This window comes from Tenrec ecaudatus, chromosome 5 (genome assembly GCF_050624435.1).
Source record: "Tenrec ecaudatus isolate mTenEca1 chromosome 5, mTenEca1.hap1, whole genome shotgun sequence".
Classification (NCBI taxonomy): domain Eukaryota; kingdom Metazoa; phylum Chordata; class Mammalia; order Afrosoricida; family Tenrecidae; genus Tenrec; species Tenrec ecaudatus.
Window position 1 is genome coordinate 39,857,106 of NC_134534.1, and position 20,637 is coordinate 39,877,742.

Consider the following 20,637-nt stretch of genomic DNA (forward strand, 5'->3'; position numbering starts at 1 on the left):
GAAAACATTTACGATGAAAGCCTGTAGTTTGTGATGCACTGAGAAGAATGTGTGTTGCTTTTATAGAAATTAGGGGCAAGCAAAGCATTGAAACAAAGCACAGGGAGAGCGGGAAGACGGTGCTAATAGAGGGCAAGGCAAACCTTCATGAAGCAGGACAGCAATCCCGCTAAGAATCTGTTCTTACAAGAGAGCTAATAAAAGATGGTGAAAAAGAATACAAACAGGGTAACAAAGACATGAAATCAGAGATGAGACATAGATTACGCAAGTACATGTAAAACGGTGAATAAGTCACTGTGTTTTTTTTTTTCAAAAGGGAAATGACTGCAAAGAGAATAAAGGAAATTGTTAAAAGCTGCAGCCTAAAAACAAGCTAGGTCTAGACAGCTTCGAGGACAATGTCTTTAAATCCTAAGAAACTGATGATTCTGATACTGTTTAAACTACTTGAGGACAAAAGAGAGCAAGTCTGGCTGGAACATCCTCTTCAGATACTGAGACCGTCACTGAGAAGGCCAGCACAAACGGAGAACACTGTGCACAGATTGCTCCACTGAATTACAATCCTAACTAAACCATATCAAATAGGCTCCCGGGTGCAGAACAATACACCATAGCCTGGTAGTCTGAATGGCACCCATTCTTTTTCCTTCGCAGCATTGCGATCTTTGGCGATTGCCTACTGTATTCTTTTAATACATTCACATATTGCAGTACGTTTTGTTTGTTTCCCGGTGCCTGCTTCGTCCTGGGAGGGCACAGAGCAGGTCTGCTTCATTACCATAATAGAGTTTCCTGGAGCTAAGGCTAGTGAGCACACAATATACATTTGAATTAATTAACAAGTTTGCTACTTAATGATGAGAACAAACGCATGGCTCTTTAAGAAAGAATCCGTTCCTGCTGCCCATTAGCTTAATGACTCCAAGGAGGAAAGAGGAACCGTAACGATCTGCATAGATGCTGAAAACGCATTTTAAAATCTCCACCCCTGTTCGAAGACTGGAACCGAAATAGAGATACTGAGTCGGCTGTGGGTTCAAACAACCACCGCAGCATGCTTCTCTGAAACGGAGCTTGAAGGCCATCCGTCCCATGGTGAAAATCAGAAACATCCGTCAGAAGCGAGGGCAAGATGCCCTCTCCTCACTGTCTCCTCTTCTGGGTGGTTTGAGTCTCTCCAGTGCCGGTGGATGGTCTAACAAGAAACAAACTGACCCTGAAAGCTGTGCAGTAGCTTCGAAAGGGCTTTCTCGTGTTCTGATAGAGGGGAAAAAAGCCACACACAAAATCGAACTCACCTTCTCTGTGATGCAAAGCACTCACGAGGCAAAGCCGGAGATAGATGCGAGCAAGGTGTGCCGTTGTTGTTCTCTATGTACTCTATCGTTGCAGGACCTCATTGGTGGGATAAACTGGAAATTAAATGAAGAGAGAAAACAGAAGACTGGATTTCCACACGTAAAACAATACAGCTGAACTCATGCCTTACCTAATATTTGATCAAAATAGATCGGCAGCCTAAACGGAATAAGATCTAAACCCATAAAATTCAAGTGAGTGGAGACCGTTCATCAGAAGGCGCGCTTCCCGATGGGGCCACCTCCTTTCCGAAGGCACAAGGCGGGGGGGGGGGGGGTCTTTCCGTTGGTCGGGAAGATGGGAAGGCTCTGAAGTCCTGTCCGTCCTCAGTCCACTCCAATCGCCAAGGCAACATTACTCAACAAGATACTTATGTCTCTAATAAGGAGCTATCAAGGACCATCTAAGAAGAATCTTGGAAGGCACTATGGATGAAAACTTCAGGATAAACGGAGAAGGCTGCATTTCAACAATATGGGTTACAGGGTGTCAGGAATAGATGACAAGGAGAAAAGGACTCGATGTTTACTGTTGAGATTTAGAAAACAAAGAAAGATGCACAGTACTGTCAAGAACATGGCTGGTAGTTTTCTGGAAGGCAGCTTGCTGATTTATTTCAGAAGCTTAACGGTGGCCGCTGGCGCAGCCATTCCCCTGAAACTCAAACTCACTGCCATTGGGTTGATTCCAACTAGAGGAGCTCTGGTGGCATAGAGGGTTATGAGTTGGGCTGCTAACCACAAGGCCAGCAGTTCAAAACCACCAGTGGCTCCTAGGGAGAAAAAATGAAGCTTTCTTTGCCCATCAAGGGCTACAGTCTTGGAAACCCTCAGGGACGGTTCGACCTTGTCCTATAGGGTCACCTTGAGTTCTTTGGGTGATACTCCTAAGGAAATAGGCACCGTGATACGGGCGTAACCAAAGCTGTCCAACAAAGATCATCACAGCTTCCTCTTTACTAGTTTAAAAACAGCGTACAATCAAAGTAACCCAAAGCAGAGGCTTGTGAAAAAAACCATGAATTCATATAAATGCCAATAAAATCCATGCTTTAGAAGACTACTTAGTGGCACAGGAATCGGTAAAGGCAGTGGTAAGTAGTACATATACACCGCATGACTCATGTGTTGTGGTATATAATATTCTTAAGAGATAGAAAAGTAACTGGAAAATAAAGATAACCAAAATATTAAAAGAGGTTTAAAACTGTCCCCCAAGCTTTTCGGCATCTTCTAGCTTTTATGAAGCCACTTACCTTTTCAACTTTTAAAAAGTGATTTAAGAGATGATGCATAATCCAACTACTGACCCACTGACCACTGATAGCATCTCAATGTAGTTTCTCCTAGCCCATTTTTCTGGGTAGACCGATGTGCTTACTATTTTCAAATCCCCACCATTGGAAGGATAGCTACATAGGCAATTTCACATTTCCATTCATTTTCATTAATCCCCCTTAAAAAAGAGAAGTTTGTAATACTCTACATCAACTTAGAAATAATTCAAAACATCAGTAATAGTGCCTCATCAGCTGGCGACTGTATAGCCTGTAAAAAGCTAATGATTGGCTACAGCAAATGATAGCTTGTTTCACTGTCCAGTCATCCGTTTTTGTATCGTGGTTAAGTGTAACCTAACTGCAGATGGTGGTGGAACTGGATGGCCCTTACGGTCCTTTGTGAACCTGAGGTTCTGATTCCAGTGGAATAACGTGTCTGACTCCTGCTCCCTCCTCATTCTTTCTTTGGGAGAGCTGACTGTGCGGGCCACCAGGCCACCAGCACCGGGCTCCAATGTCAGGCAGTGTTTGGGAGGAGAGAAAGGGCCACAGCTGACCTGACCAAGGTGAACCATTCAGTGACACACGGATCTCTGGAGATATTTGAAAGTCCTATGTCAGCTAACACACAGTGATTGTCAGCAGGAAATGTGTGAACAGATCCAGTCGAAAGGCATTTTCAGGTGGAGAGGGTGCTGGCTCAGAAGGGGCTCTTCGTTCCTTTGAGAGCCGAGGATTTGTCATCTGAGCTCTGTTCACTATGACTTTGATTGTAAAGAAAATGCCCAGGTTGGAAGTTTGCCCCAGCCTCTTTTCCAAAGGGAGGAGGGCTACCGCCGAGATGTGTTACAATCAAGTCGGTCCACGGCAACAAAGGGAGGATGCCTGTTTCATATTTATTACTTTGGACTTAAGATTGGATTTCATATTATTTTTAACTTTCTGTGGGTTTCAGCTACATGTTGGAATGATATGTACCAGTAACTTCAAGGGCCCTGCTAGAGAGCAGGCAGCCCGGCTTCCTTCACCCAAACCCGAGTTGCTTGCTTTCGTACCGACAGACCCGTATCCAGCCGCATTTTCTGAAGTGTTGTTTGAATGTATGGGAAATATTTGCTCTTGGGGGAATAGGTTCCTCCTTCCTTCATATAGAAAACCCCCATCACTCATGTAAATTCTATGCTTCTGTGGTTGACTCTGAGAAATACATATTCAGCTCTGGCCCTGTTCCCCACCAGTATGTTTGTCCGAAAATATTTTAAATGAAACGTGTAGGCATCTCTCACAAAAATAGGGGGCTCAGACATAAACTTAGCACAACGCTTCATAAATGGGTGGGGGGCGAGGGGAAATGGATTTTCACTTTACACCCTTCTCATTTTTCCGTGGAGTTGAATAGCTACATTCCCATGAATGTCACTGGGACGATCCGGCTTTTCCTTTCTCCTCCCTTCATTGTGGTCACCTCTCGCATCTATTAGTAATTATAACCTCAGGCCGCATCTTCCCAGCAGCTAGCATCGGAAAATCAGCACCTGGCTGCCAAGCTCAAAGAGCAGGTCTCTAGAGAACTGCGGGCCCCGGCACAGCTTGGCCAAAGGGCTCTGCTGCTTGGTGAGTGCCGCGCTGCCCAGCACAGGGTCCACTCCTGAAGCTCAATGGGTGGATCGACTCGACCATGTTTCCTTAAGGTGCTGATTTGTAATTCCATCCCAAATACGTATTTTTATTTGAGGTTCTGTTGATCTCTGGTCTTTTTCAGCGTCGTTGACTGTGATTTCAGTAAAGGCGGTCTCCAGCATGATCACGTTCTCTGTGACGGATAACACGCAACTCACTTATCCCATCTTCTATATCATGTGCATCATCATGATAGCATCTTGTGTTTTCCAAGTCAAGTAAGTGAGCTTCGTCCACTCTCCCTCATCTTTCCATCTCCCGGCGCAGCTCCGAGCACTCATCTTAATTGGCTTCGGGTGATCATGGGAATGAGCTCCAACTGATTTCTTCAGGGTGAAGGGCCCGCCGCTTCCCCTGGGCCAACATGCCTGGCTTTGCCCTTCGCGTCCAATAATACGCTTTTACCGACCATTGCCTTCGTGTCTTGTGAGTTCTCGAGTGCCGTAATCCAGCTAAGTGCTCTTTGATATTTTCCTGATGCTCTTCTGCTTGTAATTAATATCCATCGTACACAGGTTGTCATTAGCAATAAATCAGAGGGCAGGTCTGCGTCCAGGGTTTCATTCTAAATATAGGCAGCGCATGAACCCGTCACCTTCATTGCTGAGCTCCAGCTCATTAACTGCCCAGAGATGGACAAAACCAGACGTTTGGCCGGGAGGGAAATCCTTTCTCCAGCGCTTTGCATCCCGGGCCAGAATTTTCTTTGAACCCCTGGGACTGCCGAGTGATTGCTTTATGTTTCTCTTGGGGCCTAATAGTTGGGACACGGTGCATTGTTGGCTTCTTGCGCTTCTCTCCCCGCCTACCCCCCTGCATCTGCCCTGCTTCCCCTCCATTTCTCGTTGTCACGATGCCTGCACCGGCTGGGCTCTCCAGAGTCGAACTGAAAGTTTCCTGTTCACCCCGAAATGCTGTGCCAAATGCATCACCCCAGTGCCAGCAGGGGCGGCAGAGAGCCATTTAAGTCTAACGATTATGGGATGGACATAGGTCCTAGTTCAAGGTCTGCGGCAAGTTCCTGGGAAAACCCACGATTGTTGTGCCGACCATCCGGGGTGTTTCTAATTCTTGAATCCTAGTGTGCTGCTCCGGTTTCCTCTGAATTCATCGCACTGCCGCGGGCTCTAGAGACGAGCATCGGTATCTTAATTCTACGCTCCAGAAGTTTACAAAGTGGGTCCGACGGCAGGGAGAGTCCACTTCCGTTACCCTGCATCCTTCATTCACACTGTAGTGCTGTGGTTCTCAACCCTGACCTAAGGAGGCAGATGTTTATACATGTGTGTACATGTATATGTACATTCATGAATATAAACATATATAGGTATGTACACTCATGTACAAGGGGCCTTCCAAAAGTTCTTGCGGGATGGAATTAAAAGGTGATGGAATTTTCCCATGAACTCTTTGAAGCCCCTTGTACATATGTATACATACACATGAGTACATGCGTGCACACGTGCGCACACGCACACACCTATACACGGCTGGGACCACAATATGTATTTTTTTCAATTGCCTACCCATTAGTGCTCTTAGAAAGCTCTCAGGTGGTCAGGGCAATTTACTGCTTTAGCAAAAGAAAGGGCTTGTCACCCCCAGGGACAGAGCAGCTGTGGGAACCCCGATTCAGGTTGGTGGTCGAAGTAAGTGAGAAGCGGCGCTGGCCGCATGTGCCGTGCAGCTGGAGCGCCGCCGAGCCTTGCTTCTGAAACGCCCCACATTCCTTTGCTTCTCCATCTTCCTTCTTGGCACGCGGCATGTCAGTGGCGAGCTGCGCTATTCCCCAGATGTGATGCTTAGCAGATCCTAGGGTCTATCCTAATGAATCGGCCTCGGTGCGATGCTGGTCCAGCAGCTTGAATCACTTCCAACTCAAACTTCTGTGGCCTCGGAAGATGATTAATTGCTTTTCATTGTTACTGTTGTTGCTTTAAACAGACCATAAAACCTGACATCTGATCTCATACATCAGATGCATATAAGCTATGACTGCTGATTGGAAATGCCCCCTCTTCCTGCACTTCCTGTTCCTTTGTAGTTCGAGCTAAGAACATGCATTTCTTGACATCTTTGTGAACTTCTTCCCGAGGGTTTCTTAAGCCTGAGAAATTCAGTAAGTGCCTTCTGCTTTAGGTTCCTGAATCAAGCCACGAAACTCTACGATACAGCCACGGTGGTGCCAGTTAACCACGTCTTCTTTACAACCAGTGCCGTTATCGCAGGTAAGGCGTGGCTTTCGTGATTCCAGCCCCTCACAGACGCAAGTCAAGAATGCCCCCAGGTTACAAGGAATGTCGCCCTATGTCACCATACCTCCATCCAGCGCCTCGGTTTCCTCCACAGCATCCCCTGGGAGAGGTTATTCTACTTGGATGATTACACCCTAGTGCTCACACACACACACACACACACACACACACACACACACACACACACCTTGCTCCCATTTTGGAGCACGCTAATTATTTGAAGAGTCCTAGTTATTAGAAAGTATTTTCATAAGAAAATATGAAATAGAAGCTGAAATTAGCTTCCCTGTAAACTCAAGACCCTCATCTTGGTCCTGGTGTTTGGAGTCTCCCCTCGCCAGCCCTTCTGACAATCACAACAGCTATAATGGGCCTCTTGAGTCTTGTCTCTGAACCAGACAGCCCGGGATCCATTATCTCTCGCTGCGTGTCCCTCAGCTGGAGTGGAGAGTGGGGCCCCAAAATAACTCAATGTTCCAATGAAGGCCACACAGAAGAGAGCAGAAACCATCACGTCCCTGCTCTGGCCTCTAGTTCCCCTATTCTACGAGGCACAGCTGTTCTAACCGAAAGAACACATTTGAAACCCGCTCAGAACTACATTTGCTGTGAATGGATCACTCCTCTACTTGGTGTGGGTATCTCCTAACTTGTTGGATTATTTGATGTGTTCACTGCCTTCTTCTCTTAGGAGTTCATTTCTCGATGCAAGATGTTCTTTGGGGGGGAGGGATGCAATTAGGGATGATCTGTTTCCTAATTGGCACATTTTTTTAAAATAGCATGGAAAGCGGTGTGACTGCCAGTGAGCAGGCTTTCAAAACCATTGGTACATTTTCAGTTTCCCACCCTTGAACTTGACGTTATAGTCTAAGACACCCAGTTTCTCCTTTAGCATTGTAGGCTTGTGGCTGAAAGAAGAGAGGAGAGAATGGAGAATGCATGTGCCCAGGAGTTACATGGAAAGGAAAGGAGCCGAACCACCAAGCGCCCGGATTACAGGTCAAGAACATTGTTCCTGCCAGGGACGCGTTTTCTCAGGGGACCTGCAGGCCTGAGCCCAGGACTCAGCACACCAAGGAAGAAAGGAGTCCAGGGGCTGAGGCATGCTGAGAGCTCACCGTTCACCTGACTCTCCTGGAGTAGGATGTAGGTGAAGCTCTTCTCTCTGCCTCCATCCCGAAGCACAGTCTAGATTAAAATGATAGGGCAGTGAAGCGATGCTATCCACTTATCAAAACCCGTAGGACTGTGTGGTATGCAGGTGGCACACCTTGGCTGGCTGACAGGGAAGAGGCCTTGCGGCACTCGCTGATAAAGACCCAAGACTGCAGCCTGCAGGGTGGACTACAGCCCACTGTAGAGAAGATCAAGTTCTTCATAACAGCATGATAATTGGAGAAAAGATTGAAGCTGTCAAGTTGAAGTTGTCTTGCTTGGATCCACAGTCAATGTTCCTGGAAGCAGCAGGCAAGAGATCACGCAACACACTGCACTGTGTAACTCTGCTGGACAAGACCTTCTTAGGGTATTGAAAATCAAGGTTGCTACTTTGAGGACGAAGGTGCCCATGACTCAAGTTGTGGTGCTTTCCATTGCCTCGTATGCAAATGGGAGTTGGGAATTGAATAAAGAAGACCAAAAAGAATCGATGCATTTGAGTGGTGGTGCTGGAGAAGAATACAGAAAGTACCATGGACTGCTAAAAGGACAAACCAAACTGCCTTGGAAGAAGGGCAGCCAGAGTGTGCCTTAGAGGAAGGCTAGCAAGGCTTCCTCTCACGTGCTTTAGACTCGGCCCCTAGAGCAGGATGCCATGCGTGGTGAAGTGGAGGGGCAGCAAAAACAAGACGAGGGTGGCCCTGAAGGAGATGCATGGACACTGTGGCTACAGCAAGGGTCACAAGTGCAGGCACGATGATGAGGATGGCGCAGGACCATGTAGTGTTTCCTTCTGTCACGATGGGTCAGAACTGACTCAGTGGCACCTAACGACAACAACATAGGACCATGTAAAGTCAAAAGTGAACGATGGACCTGTCCTTCACAGCGATGGGTTATATTGATCAATCAGTTAGAGCAAATATTCCCAAGGAAGTCAAGAGGCTACTACTAGGAGAAACAGCATGCAGGAAAGGGGCTGGGCAGGGGGGGGGGGTGAGCGCACTGGATTTCTTGCTTAATTGCTCTGGAGACCTACAACTGCTATGAAAAATGAAGGCAATTATTTCTTCAAATGAGATGCCAATATTTTTGCCATTCATTTACTAAAATTCTTTTGACTAGGCTGCCAGGGATAACAAGAGAGCTCTAGCACAGGCACTCCCGCGGGAAGCAGGGTACCACCCTCCTAAAACCCACTTGCCCAGTTTTGGCTACAGACCCTAAACGTATTTCTACTGTTCGCCAAGTCCGAGGGAGCAGGGCCATGGTCTGTTGGGACACCGAGGTCACTGAGCATAAGCTCGTTAACTCACAAAGACAAGGTTCTGTATCCTACTTTGGTGAGATAACAGTGAAAGTCTTAAAGGCTCCTGAGCAGACATCTGTGTAATTATTGGTCTCTCCTCATCCAGAGGGGGTAGAAAAATGATGAAAATCAAAAGACACATGGAAGCAATTAGCCCAATGCAGCAATGGAGCATGCAAACCTCAGTCTCCACAAATCTGAGACCAGAAGAACTAGATGGTGCCTGGCTACCTACCAACTGCCCTGAAAAGGATCACATTAGGAGTTCCTGGGTAGAGTGGGAAGAAACCTGTGGGACAGAATTGAACATCAGAAAAGAGACGAGGCTTGCAGGTCAGATGGAGACTTGTGGGACCCCTAAGGCTACCGCCCTTAGTCTCCCTCTGGGTCTAGAACAACTCACCCCTGTGCTGGAATCATCACCCATTTAAGACCAAAAGGGAAGCATTTCCCCAAGGACAAAGTTAAGAGGTTAAAAAGAAGGAGAGATGGAAACAGGGAACATAGGGAGGAAGTAGGATAAACAATGATACATTGAAGGGATTGAAATAGATGAATTGAAACAAAATGTGTCTGCATTGTTGAATGTAAAGCTAATGGTCTGCTCTGTATAACTTTGCCCAATTCACAAAGAAAAGGGTTTTTTTTTTTGCTTTTTTTAAGTTTCTCCTCTGAAACAAAAAGCCCACTTCTAGAAATCCCTCATAATAACAACAGCAACAACAACAAATCCTAAACTACCGTGTGTGTGTGTGTGTGTGTGTGTGTGTGTGTGTGTGTGTGTAGGAGGGGCGGGGGAATATGTCCAAAGAAGTTCAATGTCATCTTACTATAGCACAATATAGAGAGAAGTTCAATGTTTACTATAGCAAAAGATAAAGACATAAAAGCCATTAAAGTGCCCTTTAGAGAAATTAATATTGTGGTGCCTCAGCAAGTAGAATAACATGAAAACATTCAAATGATGATTGCAAGATGTGCATAATCACATGAAAAGATATTTCAGAAACATCGGATATGCCTTCTTGTAAGAACTTTACTCAGCAGCTAAGGAGCTCCTGGAAGGCAGGACTCTGCCCTGTCATCGGTGGCATCCCAGCACCTAGAACAGCGGCTGCCACATAGAAGATTGGCACTGAATATTTGGTGGCTGATTGGCAAAGTTAATACCACCCACACAAAGTTAACTCCAGGGAATATGTAAGTTATCGACACTCATGGAAGCAGCAGTCAAGAAATCCAACGACGTGTTGTATCTGCGGCACAAGACCTCGTCAACAAGTGTTGAAGAGCAAGGATGTCACTTTAGGACGAAGGACAATTTGACTCGAGGCGTGGAATTTTGAATCATCTCCCATGCCTGTGAAAGTCGGACGTTAAGCAAGGGAGAGCGTGGAAGAACTGATGCATTTGAATTCTGCTGCTGGCAAAGAATCTTGAAAGTATCGAGGCCTTCCAGAAGAACAAACAGAGCTTCTTGGAAGAAGTACAGTCAGCAGGCTCCTCAGGCTCAAGGATGCCAGGGTTGGACATGTTGGGAGAGACTGGTCTCTGGGAAAGGACACTGTTGGTAAATGAAAAGGTCCGCAAAGAAGAGGGAGACCCCAGGGAGCTGGATCGACCCAGTGGCTGCAACAATGGGCTCAAACAACAACGACGGTGAGGATGGCGAAGGACCAGTGCTCCCCTCTTCTGTCCACAGGGTGGCTGTGAGTCCGAATGCCTGCTGTGGATGGCACTTACCAACAACCATCGGAGCCCGCTGTGCGTTGGGCTGCACGTGGCAAGGTCAGCGCTCAAAACCACTAGCTGCTCCAATGGAGAAAGATGAGACTTTCTACTTCCGTAAAGAAGTACAGTCTCAGAAAAGGTCTCTATGAGTCGGAATCAACTCTCAATGGCAGTGAGCTTGTTGTTGGTGTTGTTGTTTAGCAACAATATGCAAAAGAAAATGATGTTTTTAAAGGAAATCTCTATGAAAGCGTTAGGCCTCGAGGAACCATTGAGACCAACGGAGAGAGGAGAAAATCCATCCTTTTTATCCTCAAAAAAGACAGGAAGGAGATGGGAGCTGGGGCCATTAGCCCTCGAGTTGGTTGAGTGAGCCCAGGGCTTTGCTGCATACATGGGCATGTGGCCAAACGAACAGCAGTGCCAAGTGTGGCAGAACAGGCAGACGCAGCCGAAGTCCCAGAGTCCACCCAAGCCCTCGGGTCAGACCTGCTGGCTCCTGGCCTCAAACCCTAAGTGGGAAATGGCTGTTGGAGCATGGTCTACTGACATGTCTCAGGGGGCAAATTCTGGGTCGCATAAGAAATTTCTGTTTGTAAAAGTTATGTCAATTATATTGGCCTACTAGTAATTATTCCTCAGACTTATTCCTAGACCGATAGACAATATCAGGTCGAATGGAGAAAAGATTGAGGTCGTCAAGGATTTCATTTGACTCAGATCCACAAATCATTGCTCAGAGAAGCAGCAGTCAAGAAATCAAATGGCATGTTGCACTGGGCAAATCTGCTGCACGAGCCCCTTGAAGTGTAAAGAGCTAGAACGGCCCCTTGCAGATGAAGGTGCTCCTGATCCAAGCTATGGTATTTTCAAGCGCCTCCTGTTCTCGGATATCTGAAAGCTGAACAATGAATGTACAAGACCAGCGAAGAGTAGGTTCATTTGAATGATGGTGTTGGGCAACGAACATGAAAAGTACCATGAGTTACCAGAACAAAGAAATCTGTTCTGGGGGAAGTTAAGCCAGAACGCTCCTCAGAAGCCACGACGGCGAGACTTGTTCTCACATCCTTCGGACCTGTTGTCAGGAGTGACCAGTCTTTAAGAAAGAACATCATGCTTGGTAAAGTGGGGGGTCAGCGAAGAAGAGGAAGACCCTCGGTGAGACCGATTGACGCTTGGCTGCACCAACGGGCTCCAGCACATCGGTCATGCTGAAGGCGTGCAGGACCAGAGCATCCTCTGAGACACAGGGCTGCTAGGAGCTTCAGCTAGCCCAACTGCACCGAGCGACAACACGGGTACTTGCGTGGGGTCCGTAAATCTACTCTCTTTTCAGAACAATTGAAAATGTAAGTATAGCATAGGAGAGGGCCTTCAAAAAGTGTGTGGGAAATTGAGTTTAAAAACAATCGAATTTTTCCACTACCTCTTTGAAGTTTTTAACGAAGCCACTGACTGTATTTTCATGGTAATTAAATTTAGACAATATATTAGCATAAAATTAAAAACATATATGTATTATTGTTATCCTTCCGTGAGAAGTAATTGCGCCTTCTCTTCCTATTCCAGGTATCATATTTTACCAGGAATTCCTGGGTGCAGCTTTTCTCACTATATTCATATATCTTTTCGGGTGAGTCAATGTCTCAGGGGTGAGATTGATGAAATTCTACTACTTTTATATAGGACTCTTGGCATTGTACCTGAAGTAGAGAAAATTGGGAAATTACATAAGAAACATCCGTTTCCTGAACTCAAAGAAACATATTTTTCAACTTAACACCCCACACCAGTGTAAGGGCTCAGCACCCTCAACGATGTCATTTGGGATCTCTTTGAGAGTTCTGAAATAGTGGGGATGATTGGTTCCAGCCAAAGTTAAGATAAATCGACTGACACTTGTAGTCATTCCATGGCCGGTTGATACTATTTCATGTCTGCTGTACTCTTGTAAGCATGCTGGATTAGATAGCAAGCCAATCAAAGGACTGTGAATGCCTCCAGGAACCCCAGAACAAAAAGCCAAGGCTGAGGTAGCTCCCATGCTTTGGATCTAATAACATCAAGTTGACCGCACCCCTTTCTTATGTCGGGGTGCCCAGCTAAAAGCCTCCCTGGGGATTTTGTGGGCATTTCTGCTGGTCTGACTTGCACACAGAGAGTAGAGCTTTGACCAAAGATCATCAGTGTCTAGACGCTTCCGTTGGGTCCAACAGGCACCCCATTAATCCTCAGCTCCTCTTGAGCTGCTATCCGGCATGGTCATTGTTATGAAAACTGGAGCCCAGACTATTTTCATTATAGGAAACCATCTATCTGAAAATTCAATTTCATAAAATATTTGGGTGAGGCCAAGCTTCTTGGGTCTGGAAACTATGACGACTCTTATGGCCAAGGACAACTAAATTTCTTAGAAAATTAAAGAATAAATTATTTTTTCACTTGTGTTGCATGCCAGTAATCCGTCTGGGCATGCATGGATAGAAAATGAGACCTTCGTGTCTGCCCAAAGGGCTTTGAGCCTGGAGAAGCCTCCAGATGGTAAAAACCTGGGGCAGAGATTTCTTGGAAGCTGCCCAAACCTTGGTTCTGGGTGCAAGTATGATTGGCTCTAGTAATTAAAACAAATTCTAGGCAGCTTACCATGAGAAACAGGAAGGACAAGACCAGTGGGATGCATGTCAGCATGTAGATTGTAGAGATCACTTGTTTCAGAACATGAGCCTTGTCAGTGTTCTCGCGCTCACTGTTCATTCTGTCCTCACAGGTGTTTTCTGTCGTTCCTCGGAGTGTGGTTGGTCACAAGGAATCGAGAAAAGGAACATCTGCAACAGTCTTACATTGACTTTGGAAATATTCCGGGTAAAATTGCACACCCTTTCATTTGTAATAGAAAATTTGAACCTTACAAATGAGTAACTGCTGGTGTGATTTGGGGGTACTAAATCAATAGACAGCATCCTTTCTAATCCTCAAAAAAAATTCATCTAAGGAAGAAACCACAGATGACATTGTAAGCACATGTGTTCGTAGTCGTTTATTGAATGTTGGCTTTGCACAGGTCACTGGGGACAGACGAGAACCGACGGCGTCTTGTTGATTCTGTTTACTTTGAGAGTTTTCTCTTGGGTTTCTCTAAATTGGAAAAGGTAGGAAGAGAGAGTAGGATGGCTCCCAGCAGCATCTCCCTACAGTCTCCAGGAAGGAGCGCCTTTGAAGGAGCAACTGGGGATAAAAGAATAGCATTCCTGGCAAGCCCGAGGTGGCTTGTGTACTGAGGTGCCAAGCATGATGGAAATGACTCACCTCCGCCATGAGACAAGTGGCAAAGTCAAAGACAGAGGAAACGCTCTGCTGTGCCCTCACCCCTTGCTCCTGTTCCTCCTCCAATGATCTCTAGCTTTGCTGGAGACTCAAACAGACCCGTGGGTGTCCAAATGGGAGTGGAGATCTTCTCTTCCACCCTTCTCTGCGGAGTGTGGCCTGGAAGCCAGAAACAGGAACCCCCTACTCCTACTGCTGAGAAAATAGTACCTCTTTGAAATGAGCTCTGTGTTCTCACTTGAGCCATCTGATCAATCGTGCAGTCGATGTGCAAACTGGCATTTCCACCAACGGTTTGCCTTGCTGAGGGCTTGTTCAAGATAGCTCAGAGTCTTTGTAGAAAAATAAAGTTTACTTAGTTTCTTTAGAAACTTTCGAAGCCCCCATCGAAGACTGTGTTTCTGTGTTGGGTAGATATGTTCAACTCAATGTCAAGAAGAAGAAAGAATGCCTGAGGAGCTTAGCCTGGAGAAGGATGGAGGTTTCTTGTCAGTCTCCTGACTGACTCAACAAGTGTTCTTGGCCCAACGGGGAACTATGGGGATAGAGAAAAATAATTTCTCACCTGGACAGCATATGAGTCCTTATCCAGGTACATCCTGTTCTGTGGACCTTTTCTTCTGTTGCATTTATCTCTTCGGTTTAAAGGATGACCACGTAGTATGAAACAGGGAGACACAAAATGTAGCCTAGATGGAAGGAGGAATGATTAGAATTTAATCTTCCATAAGAGCTCAAAAGATTTTTTTAACGATTATTTTTTCCATAGGGAAACAATCGTTGGACAAAGTACAACCCGATCCAAATGGCTTATCCTATGGGACTTTGCCTGATGGAAGCGACTCAGCACAGAGCCAAAGTGGAGAGAAGAAAGAGGTCTAAAATGCCGAGAGGGATGGCTGTTGGCTTGTTATTTGATACGACCTTTTTAAAAAATTGCACATGTTCAATTTGTGTCAGCAGCTATTTTATGCTGACATGTGCTAGCATGAGTCTCAGTCCTGTACCCCACCTCCATGTCTACAGACAATCAGGGCCTTCCCAAGCTCTGACAGCCTAATGTTTCCATGGAATGTAATTTGAAGTGGTCTCCACACCCTGGCCCTCTCCCTAGTGAGCATCCAACCGGTTAGATCTTAATTACAGCCTGGCTGCTGGGGCAGGAGTGTCACACAAGTATGTGCACTCGTGACTTGGCCATCGCATTTCTAGGTTGACTCTCCCGTGTGTCTCTTTTCTTGAGATAAACCCTGAGTCCTACCTCCTCGGTCCTGAAAGAAAGGTTCTAGGACACCTTGCATGAGGTTCCACGTGGACAGCGAGAGCTCACCTTTCTGTTCCTCACACAGAGAGTCATCTCCATCTTCTGACATCCAGCCCTCCTTTCATCTTCATCCTCCCTGGAAAACTAAGCGTTGCCTTAAAATGAGAATTTGTAAGTGAACATTCTGTGAAGTTGCAGACCACAACTGAAAGAAAGCCCTGGGCTGGGGAGCTTCTAAGCTGAAAAGAGGAACAGTTTCAAGATTTCGAACCTTTTTCCCCCTCCCAAAATAAAACTATGGAATGATAACATCTGCTTTCGCTGGATTGCAGGAAATTCTCCTATTTGACGCTTTTTCTAGATATCCCAAACAAACAAAAGTTAACAAAAAATCACTGCCATCACATCAATTCCAGCTCGTGTGATCCCAGGGGACAGCAGAGCTCTGCTCCTGGGGGTTTCTGACACGGTACCTCTGGATGGGAGCAGACCTCTGTCTCCTATTGGGGCAGCTGGTGGATTTGAACTGCCAACCTTTTGGTTAGCAACTTAGTGCTCTCATGATTTTACAGAATGGGCCTAGGGATTTTAACATAAGTCTCAAGTATAGCGATAGTCGGTCTGCATACCATTTTTCCTCCCAGTCATTTTCCAAGCTTTAGAAACTCTTCTACATGAAAAGACCGTTGTGATTAGAGAACTGAGTTTCAACATTTAAGTCTGTGCACACAGAACCCAGCCAGGGTGGCAAACCTGGGCCCAGAAAGGAAGCTCAAATACCACCATGTGTGAGTGGTGTGTCTGCTGCAGTTCGACCACGTGTCTGCTAAGATACATCAGCAGACAGAATCCATGACCAGATCGGTGATTTATCACCTCCCTAATATTTACATGCTGGTGGCACACACCGCTAAGGGCCTGACTACGTGCCAAAAGGTTGGCAGTTCGAACGCACCTGGAGGTGCCTCGGAAGAAAAGCCTGGCAATCTGCTCCCAAAAGATCAACACGACAACAACTCACAACAATATTTAAGTGAGTAGCACAGAGAGGTGCTCATCGTCAGATCCAACGGCGCAGAATGGACCCCATCCCTCATGATAGCTCAAAGCCTTCAGATCGCTCTGACATGCACGTCAATTATGATCGTTCCGACCAATTATCCTCCTGGCTGTGTGGGGGCTGTCGAGCTCAGAGATAGTGGGACTATAGTCAGAACTGCTCTGGATCTGGGGGCCCTGCTCTTGCCTGTGGGTGCACTCCTGATCAGACTGGTCAGCTCACAGAGTTTGCACCCTGGCCACAAAGGAGAGATTGAATCCATCACCCAGGTAAGAGTGATAACCCAGAGTACCACTTCTCATCTACCCTGGGGCCAGAAGAACTAGATTGTGCCCTGCTATCACGAGTGGACATTCTGATCAGGGCCACAGTAGACGGATCATAACAGACAGGGAGAGGCATGTGGAGCAGAATAGAAACTCTTTAAAAGTCTAGACTTAATGAGATTGGTTGAGACTAGAGACGCAGATCCTCCGTAAACTGGGAACGGAAACTACCCCCTGGGGTCTCCTTTCAGCTCAATAACAGATTGGTCCCTAAAATCAAGAATGTTGCCAGTGAGTACTGGGCACCTTTGAGGGGGGAAAAAAATCATCTATTTGAGACTAACTGGACAACAATTCCCCCTGGAGCAAAAATAAAATGGTGAGGGGTCAGGAAAAACATTCCCGAAAGAAGAAGAAAGCAGACGGGAATTAATGAGAATGTTAACACATCATGAAAAAATATGGAACCACAGCTTCCGCTGAACACACAGTACGATATGATTGAATAAAATCATCGCCAAGGCCCGGGCCTGGCTTCTGCCCTCCAAGTCACTATGCATCCCTGCCCCTGCTGCATGCCTCCCTAATCCAGAGACACGGTCACTTCCTCGATGGCAGGGGCACATTTCCTGGATTGGGACATCATGCTGGCATTTAGGAAGGTTCCAGTGAGAACGATGTCTGGTGCCTTAAACGACAGGTTTCTGGGGACTCTTTAAGCTGGTTTCAAATGTGAAAAGGACAGCGGAGTTTTGCATCTATTGCGACGGCGTGTGGCTTTGAGCGTGTGCGTTCTGCACAGACAGCCGCATAAGGCCAGCTCCTTGGCGGCTGGCAGCATTTAGGTCTATTAAGAATGTTGAGAAGTGGCATGGACTTATTGCAGCAACCCAGCAATGATTTAGACACCCAGACAACACATGTCGGAGCCCAACCGTGGATCGTTGGACCAAGTAAGGTGAGCGGGAATTTTAGTTGTCATGACTTGTAGCGTTTGGGTATTTTTGTTTTAATTGCACCGTGCGTGAAAACAAGCAAAGCCAAAGCAGGCTTCTTGGCACTGGGAGCTGGGGACCTTGAGCCAACACTTGGCTCATCAGATTCTTTGTCTAGACCAGGGGTCTGCAAGCTTGTTCTATCAAGACCCAGAGAAGAAACATGTTCAGATTTGCAGGCCATACAGCATCTGTCGTCATGACTCACCCCGCCTGCCATTGTGACCCTCAAGCAGCCGTGGACAATCGGTCACCGGATAAGCACTCTGTATTTACAAAAGCAAGTGGCCGACCATTGGCTGCAGTGTGCCAACCCCTGGTCTGGACTCTTCAGCCCCTTCCCGGCAGCCTCTCCTCTGTCGGTTGGCATTCCAGAGGGGCACATCTTGGTTCATGAACAAAATCAGATGCCCCAGGCGTGGGGAGCCATGGCTTGGGATTTCCATTTCGATCTTTATTGTTTAGACAGGATCAATGGAAGCAGCGAGTGTGCTGTTGGAACCCAGGCGACCCTCTTCGGAAGGCAGGGGTCCTTTCCATTAACGACAATGAGAGAGCCTCCTGGGCCCACCCTCCAAGTGGAGAAGAAATGTGCTGTTGTTACTCATTAACTCCCCGCTGATAAGGGGCTCTCCAACGGCGTCTCCTTCAACTCGCCTCCTCACCCCGACCCGCTGCAGACTTTGTGGCAGAGAAAGACGGAGAAGGGAGACTCCATAGACCAGTACCGTGCCCGTTCTATTTGAGAGGAATGGTGATTGTGTGGACGTTGGGCTTCAAAAATAACAGGTGCAGCGGTGGGCATGACACAAGGGCGAGGGAAGCCAAGAGCCCCGCCTCTTTGCCTTGTTTCTAAGCGCACAGCTCGTCCAGGGCCTGTGGCTGGACGCTACACTGAAGGCTTGCTACCCACCTGCCCAGTTCCTGGGGACACTGTGCACATATGCGTAACCGTTCTCTGGAGCCGGCCATCCCAGACCCCTCCGTAACGTCTGGGGCTGGACGTAGGGGCAGCCCTCCACCCAGGCAATTGCAGACCAGATGGGCGCGCCCGGCAGTGGCAAATGTGAGGGCGTTGATGAGGGTACTCGTTGGCCAGTTTGAACTTGCAGAACGATGGCTGGAGTAGAACCTCACATGGAGAGGAGCGGTAGGCCGGGGGGTGGTCCTAGAGGCTGCTTCTCAGCGTTAGACCCATCAGCAGCCCGGCTCTCCTTGGGGCCCTCTTCAAGTGAAAAGAAAAGAAAATTCCATGTGTCCACGGTTTCCGTGCGAATGTAGACCAGTCTGGGCTATTAGCTGCAGTGCTTTACCAATTGTGGTCACTGCAGGGAAGAGCCTTCCCACCCAGGAATGCTTGAGTCTGTCTTCTTTCTCACCAGCCTCAGGGTACCACACAGCATGCCGCCCCGTGCCAGGACTGCAAATCAATTCCAGGAGCTGTGGCCCATCCAAGGAAAGTGTGTGTGTGTGTGTGTGTGTGTGTGTGTGCGTGTGTGTGCGTGCGCGTGCGCGCTAGAGAGGGAAGAAACTTCTCCTCCAGTGCCGGTCCTTATTGAGAGTTAATGAGTCCCAACCACAATGTAAAAGAGGAATGTCCATCTCAATATCAAATAAATGTGGTGTTTCGGGGTGTGCCCAGATGGGTCAGGCACTGCCCAAAGTTTCACAGCATTCCAGGCAAGATGCAAGATGTTCTTCGTGTTCCAGGAAAGAATCTCCTGCCCAGGGAGCTGGCAAGTGCAGAACCAAAAAAAAAAAAAAAAATGAGCCCATGTGTTCCTGATGGGGCCAGCACCGATGGACCCAAAACCACTTTACACCGGGGCTTCAACCTGATTCTTCTGGGTTCCAGCAACACTGACGAAATGGGAATGGGCCTGAATGTGTACAATGTGGATGAACCCGCGTGATACCTGGAGTGAGGAAAAATGGGCAGGTCGACATCCTGCTAGAAACTTTAATCTCCTGTTTTAGAACATGTGTGTTGCATAGCAACCTGATCTCTTGATTAGCAGAGTGGGAAACAACAGTGTCCGGCTCAATGATAGCAGCTGACGGGGGGTGGGGGGGTGGGGGTGGGGGGGTTCTGCTTGGAAGGGGTGTCGCTCTCCACTCTTCTGGCAATAGCCCTATCTCTCATGTCAGGCTCCCTAAAGGGCTTCTGGCATCTCTCCCGTGTTTCCCCTTCTGGGACCTTGTCCCATAATTTCTCCCCTTCTCTCTATCCTCCACTTCACCTGATTTTTTTAAACACAGGTCTGTTCCAGTTTGGCTTCCCCGGCCATGACGGCACCCGCTGGAACTGGCTCCGGGCACTGCTTTACATGTTCGCGCTGCTGATGTCCAGACATGAGCTAATCCTATTTTGTATCCCACTTTCTGAACCTTTCCCTTCCTGGTTCTCATGTTCTCAGGCTTGGGCTCCACTCCCTCGGTCCAAAGCACCTCACCAAGACCTGCTAAGCTTGAGGCAGAGAGAAGAAGTTGGCTCAGGAATTCCTGATGCAAAGATCCCAAGTTTGAGCTGCCTGCCTGATTGTAGAAAAATCACCAATGACCACATGCCTGTTGGTAGGGGCCATCAAGTCGGTTCCAACCTGTCACGGCCGTCTGCACAGCAGAAAGCGCGCTGCCCGGTCCTGCGCCATCCTCACAATGGTCCTACGCTTGAGTCCATTGTTGAAGCCACTGTCACTCCATCTTTTCCGTTGCCCCTCTACTTCACCAAGCATGATGTCCTTCTGCAGGCTCCGGTCTCTCTTAACAACATGTCCAAAGTAGCTGAGGCGAAGTCTCGCCATCCTTGCCTCCAAGGAGCACTCTGGCCAGACTTCTTCCAAGACAAATGTGTTCGTTTTACTCTGGGCTTTTCGTACTCTCCACCAGCACCGTAATTCAAATGCACCCATCTTCTGACGTCCACGTGCACAGGAGGTGTTCGA

General features: G+C 47.4%; 1 protein-coding gene across 1 annotated transcript in view; it reads left to right on the forward strand.

Moving 5' to 3' along the window:
* NIPAL2 (NIPA like domain containing 2) overlaps nucleotides 1–19,727 on the forward strand; it is a 104,544-nt gene extending 84,817 nt beyond the window's left edge. The window contains exons 7-11 of the mRNA XM_075549448.1: nucleotides 4,407–4,542; nucleotides 6,464–6,552; nucleotides 12,353–12,416; nucleotides 13,551–13,645; nucleotides 14,877–19,727. Coding sequence (XP_075405563.1) covers nucleotides 4,407–4,542; nucleotides 6,464–6,552; nucleotides 12,353–12,416; nucleotides 13,551–13,645; nucleotides 14,877–14,989 — 497 coding nt within the window. The 3' untranslated portion in view covers nucleotides 14,990–19,727. The remainder of the gene's footprint in view (nucleotides 1–4,406; nucleotides 4,543–6,463; nucleotides 6,553–12,352; nucleotides 12,417–13,550; nucleotides 13,646–14,876) is intronic.
* The last annotated feature ends 910 nt before the right edge of the window (nucleotides 19,728–20,637 follow it).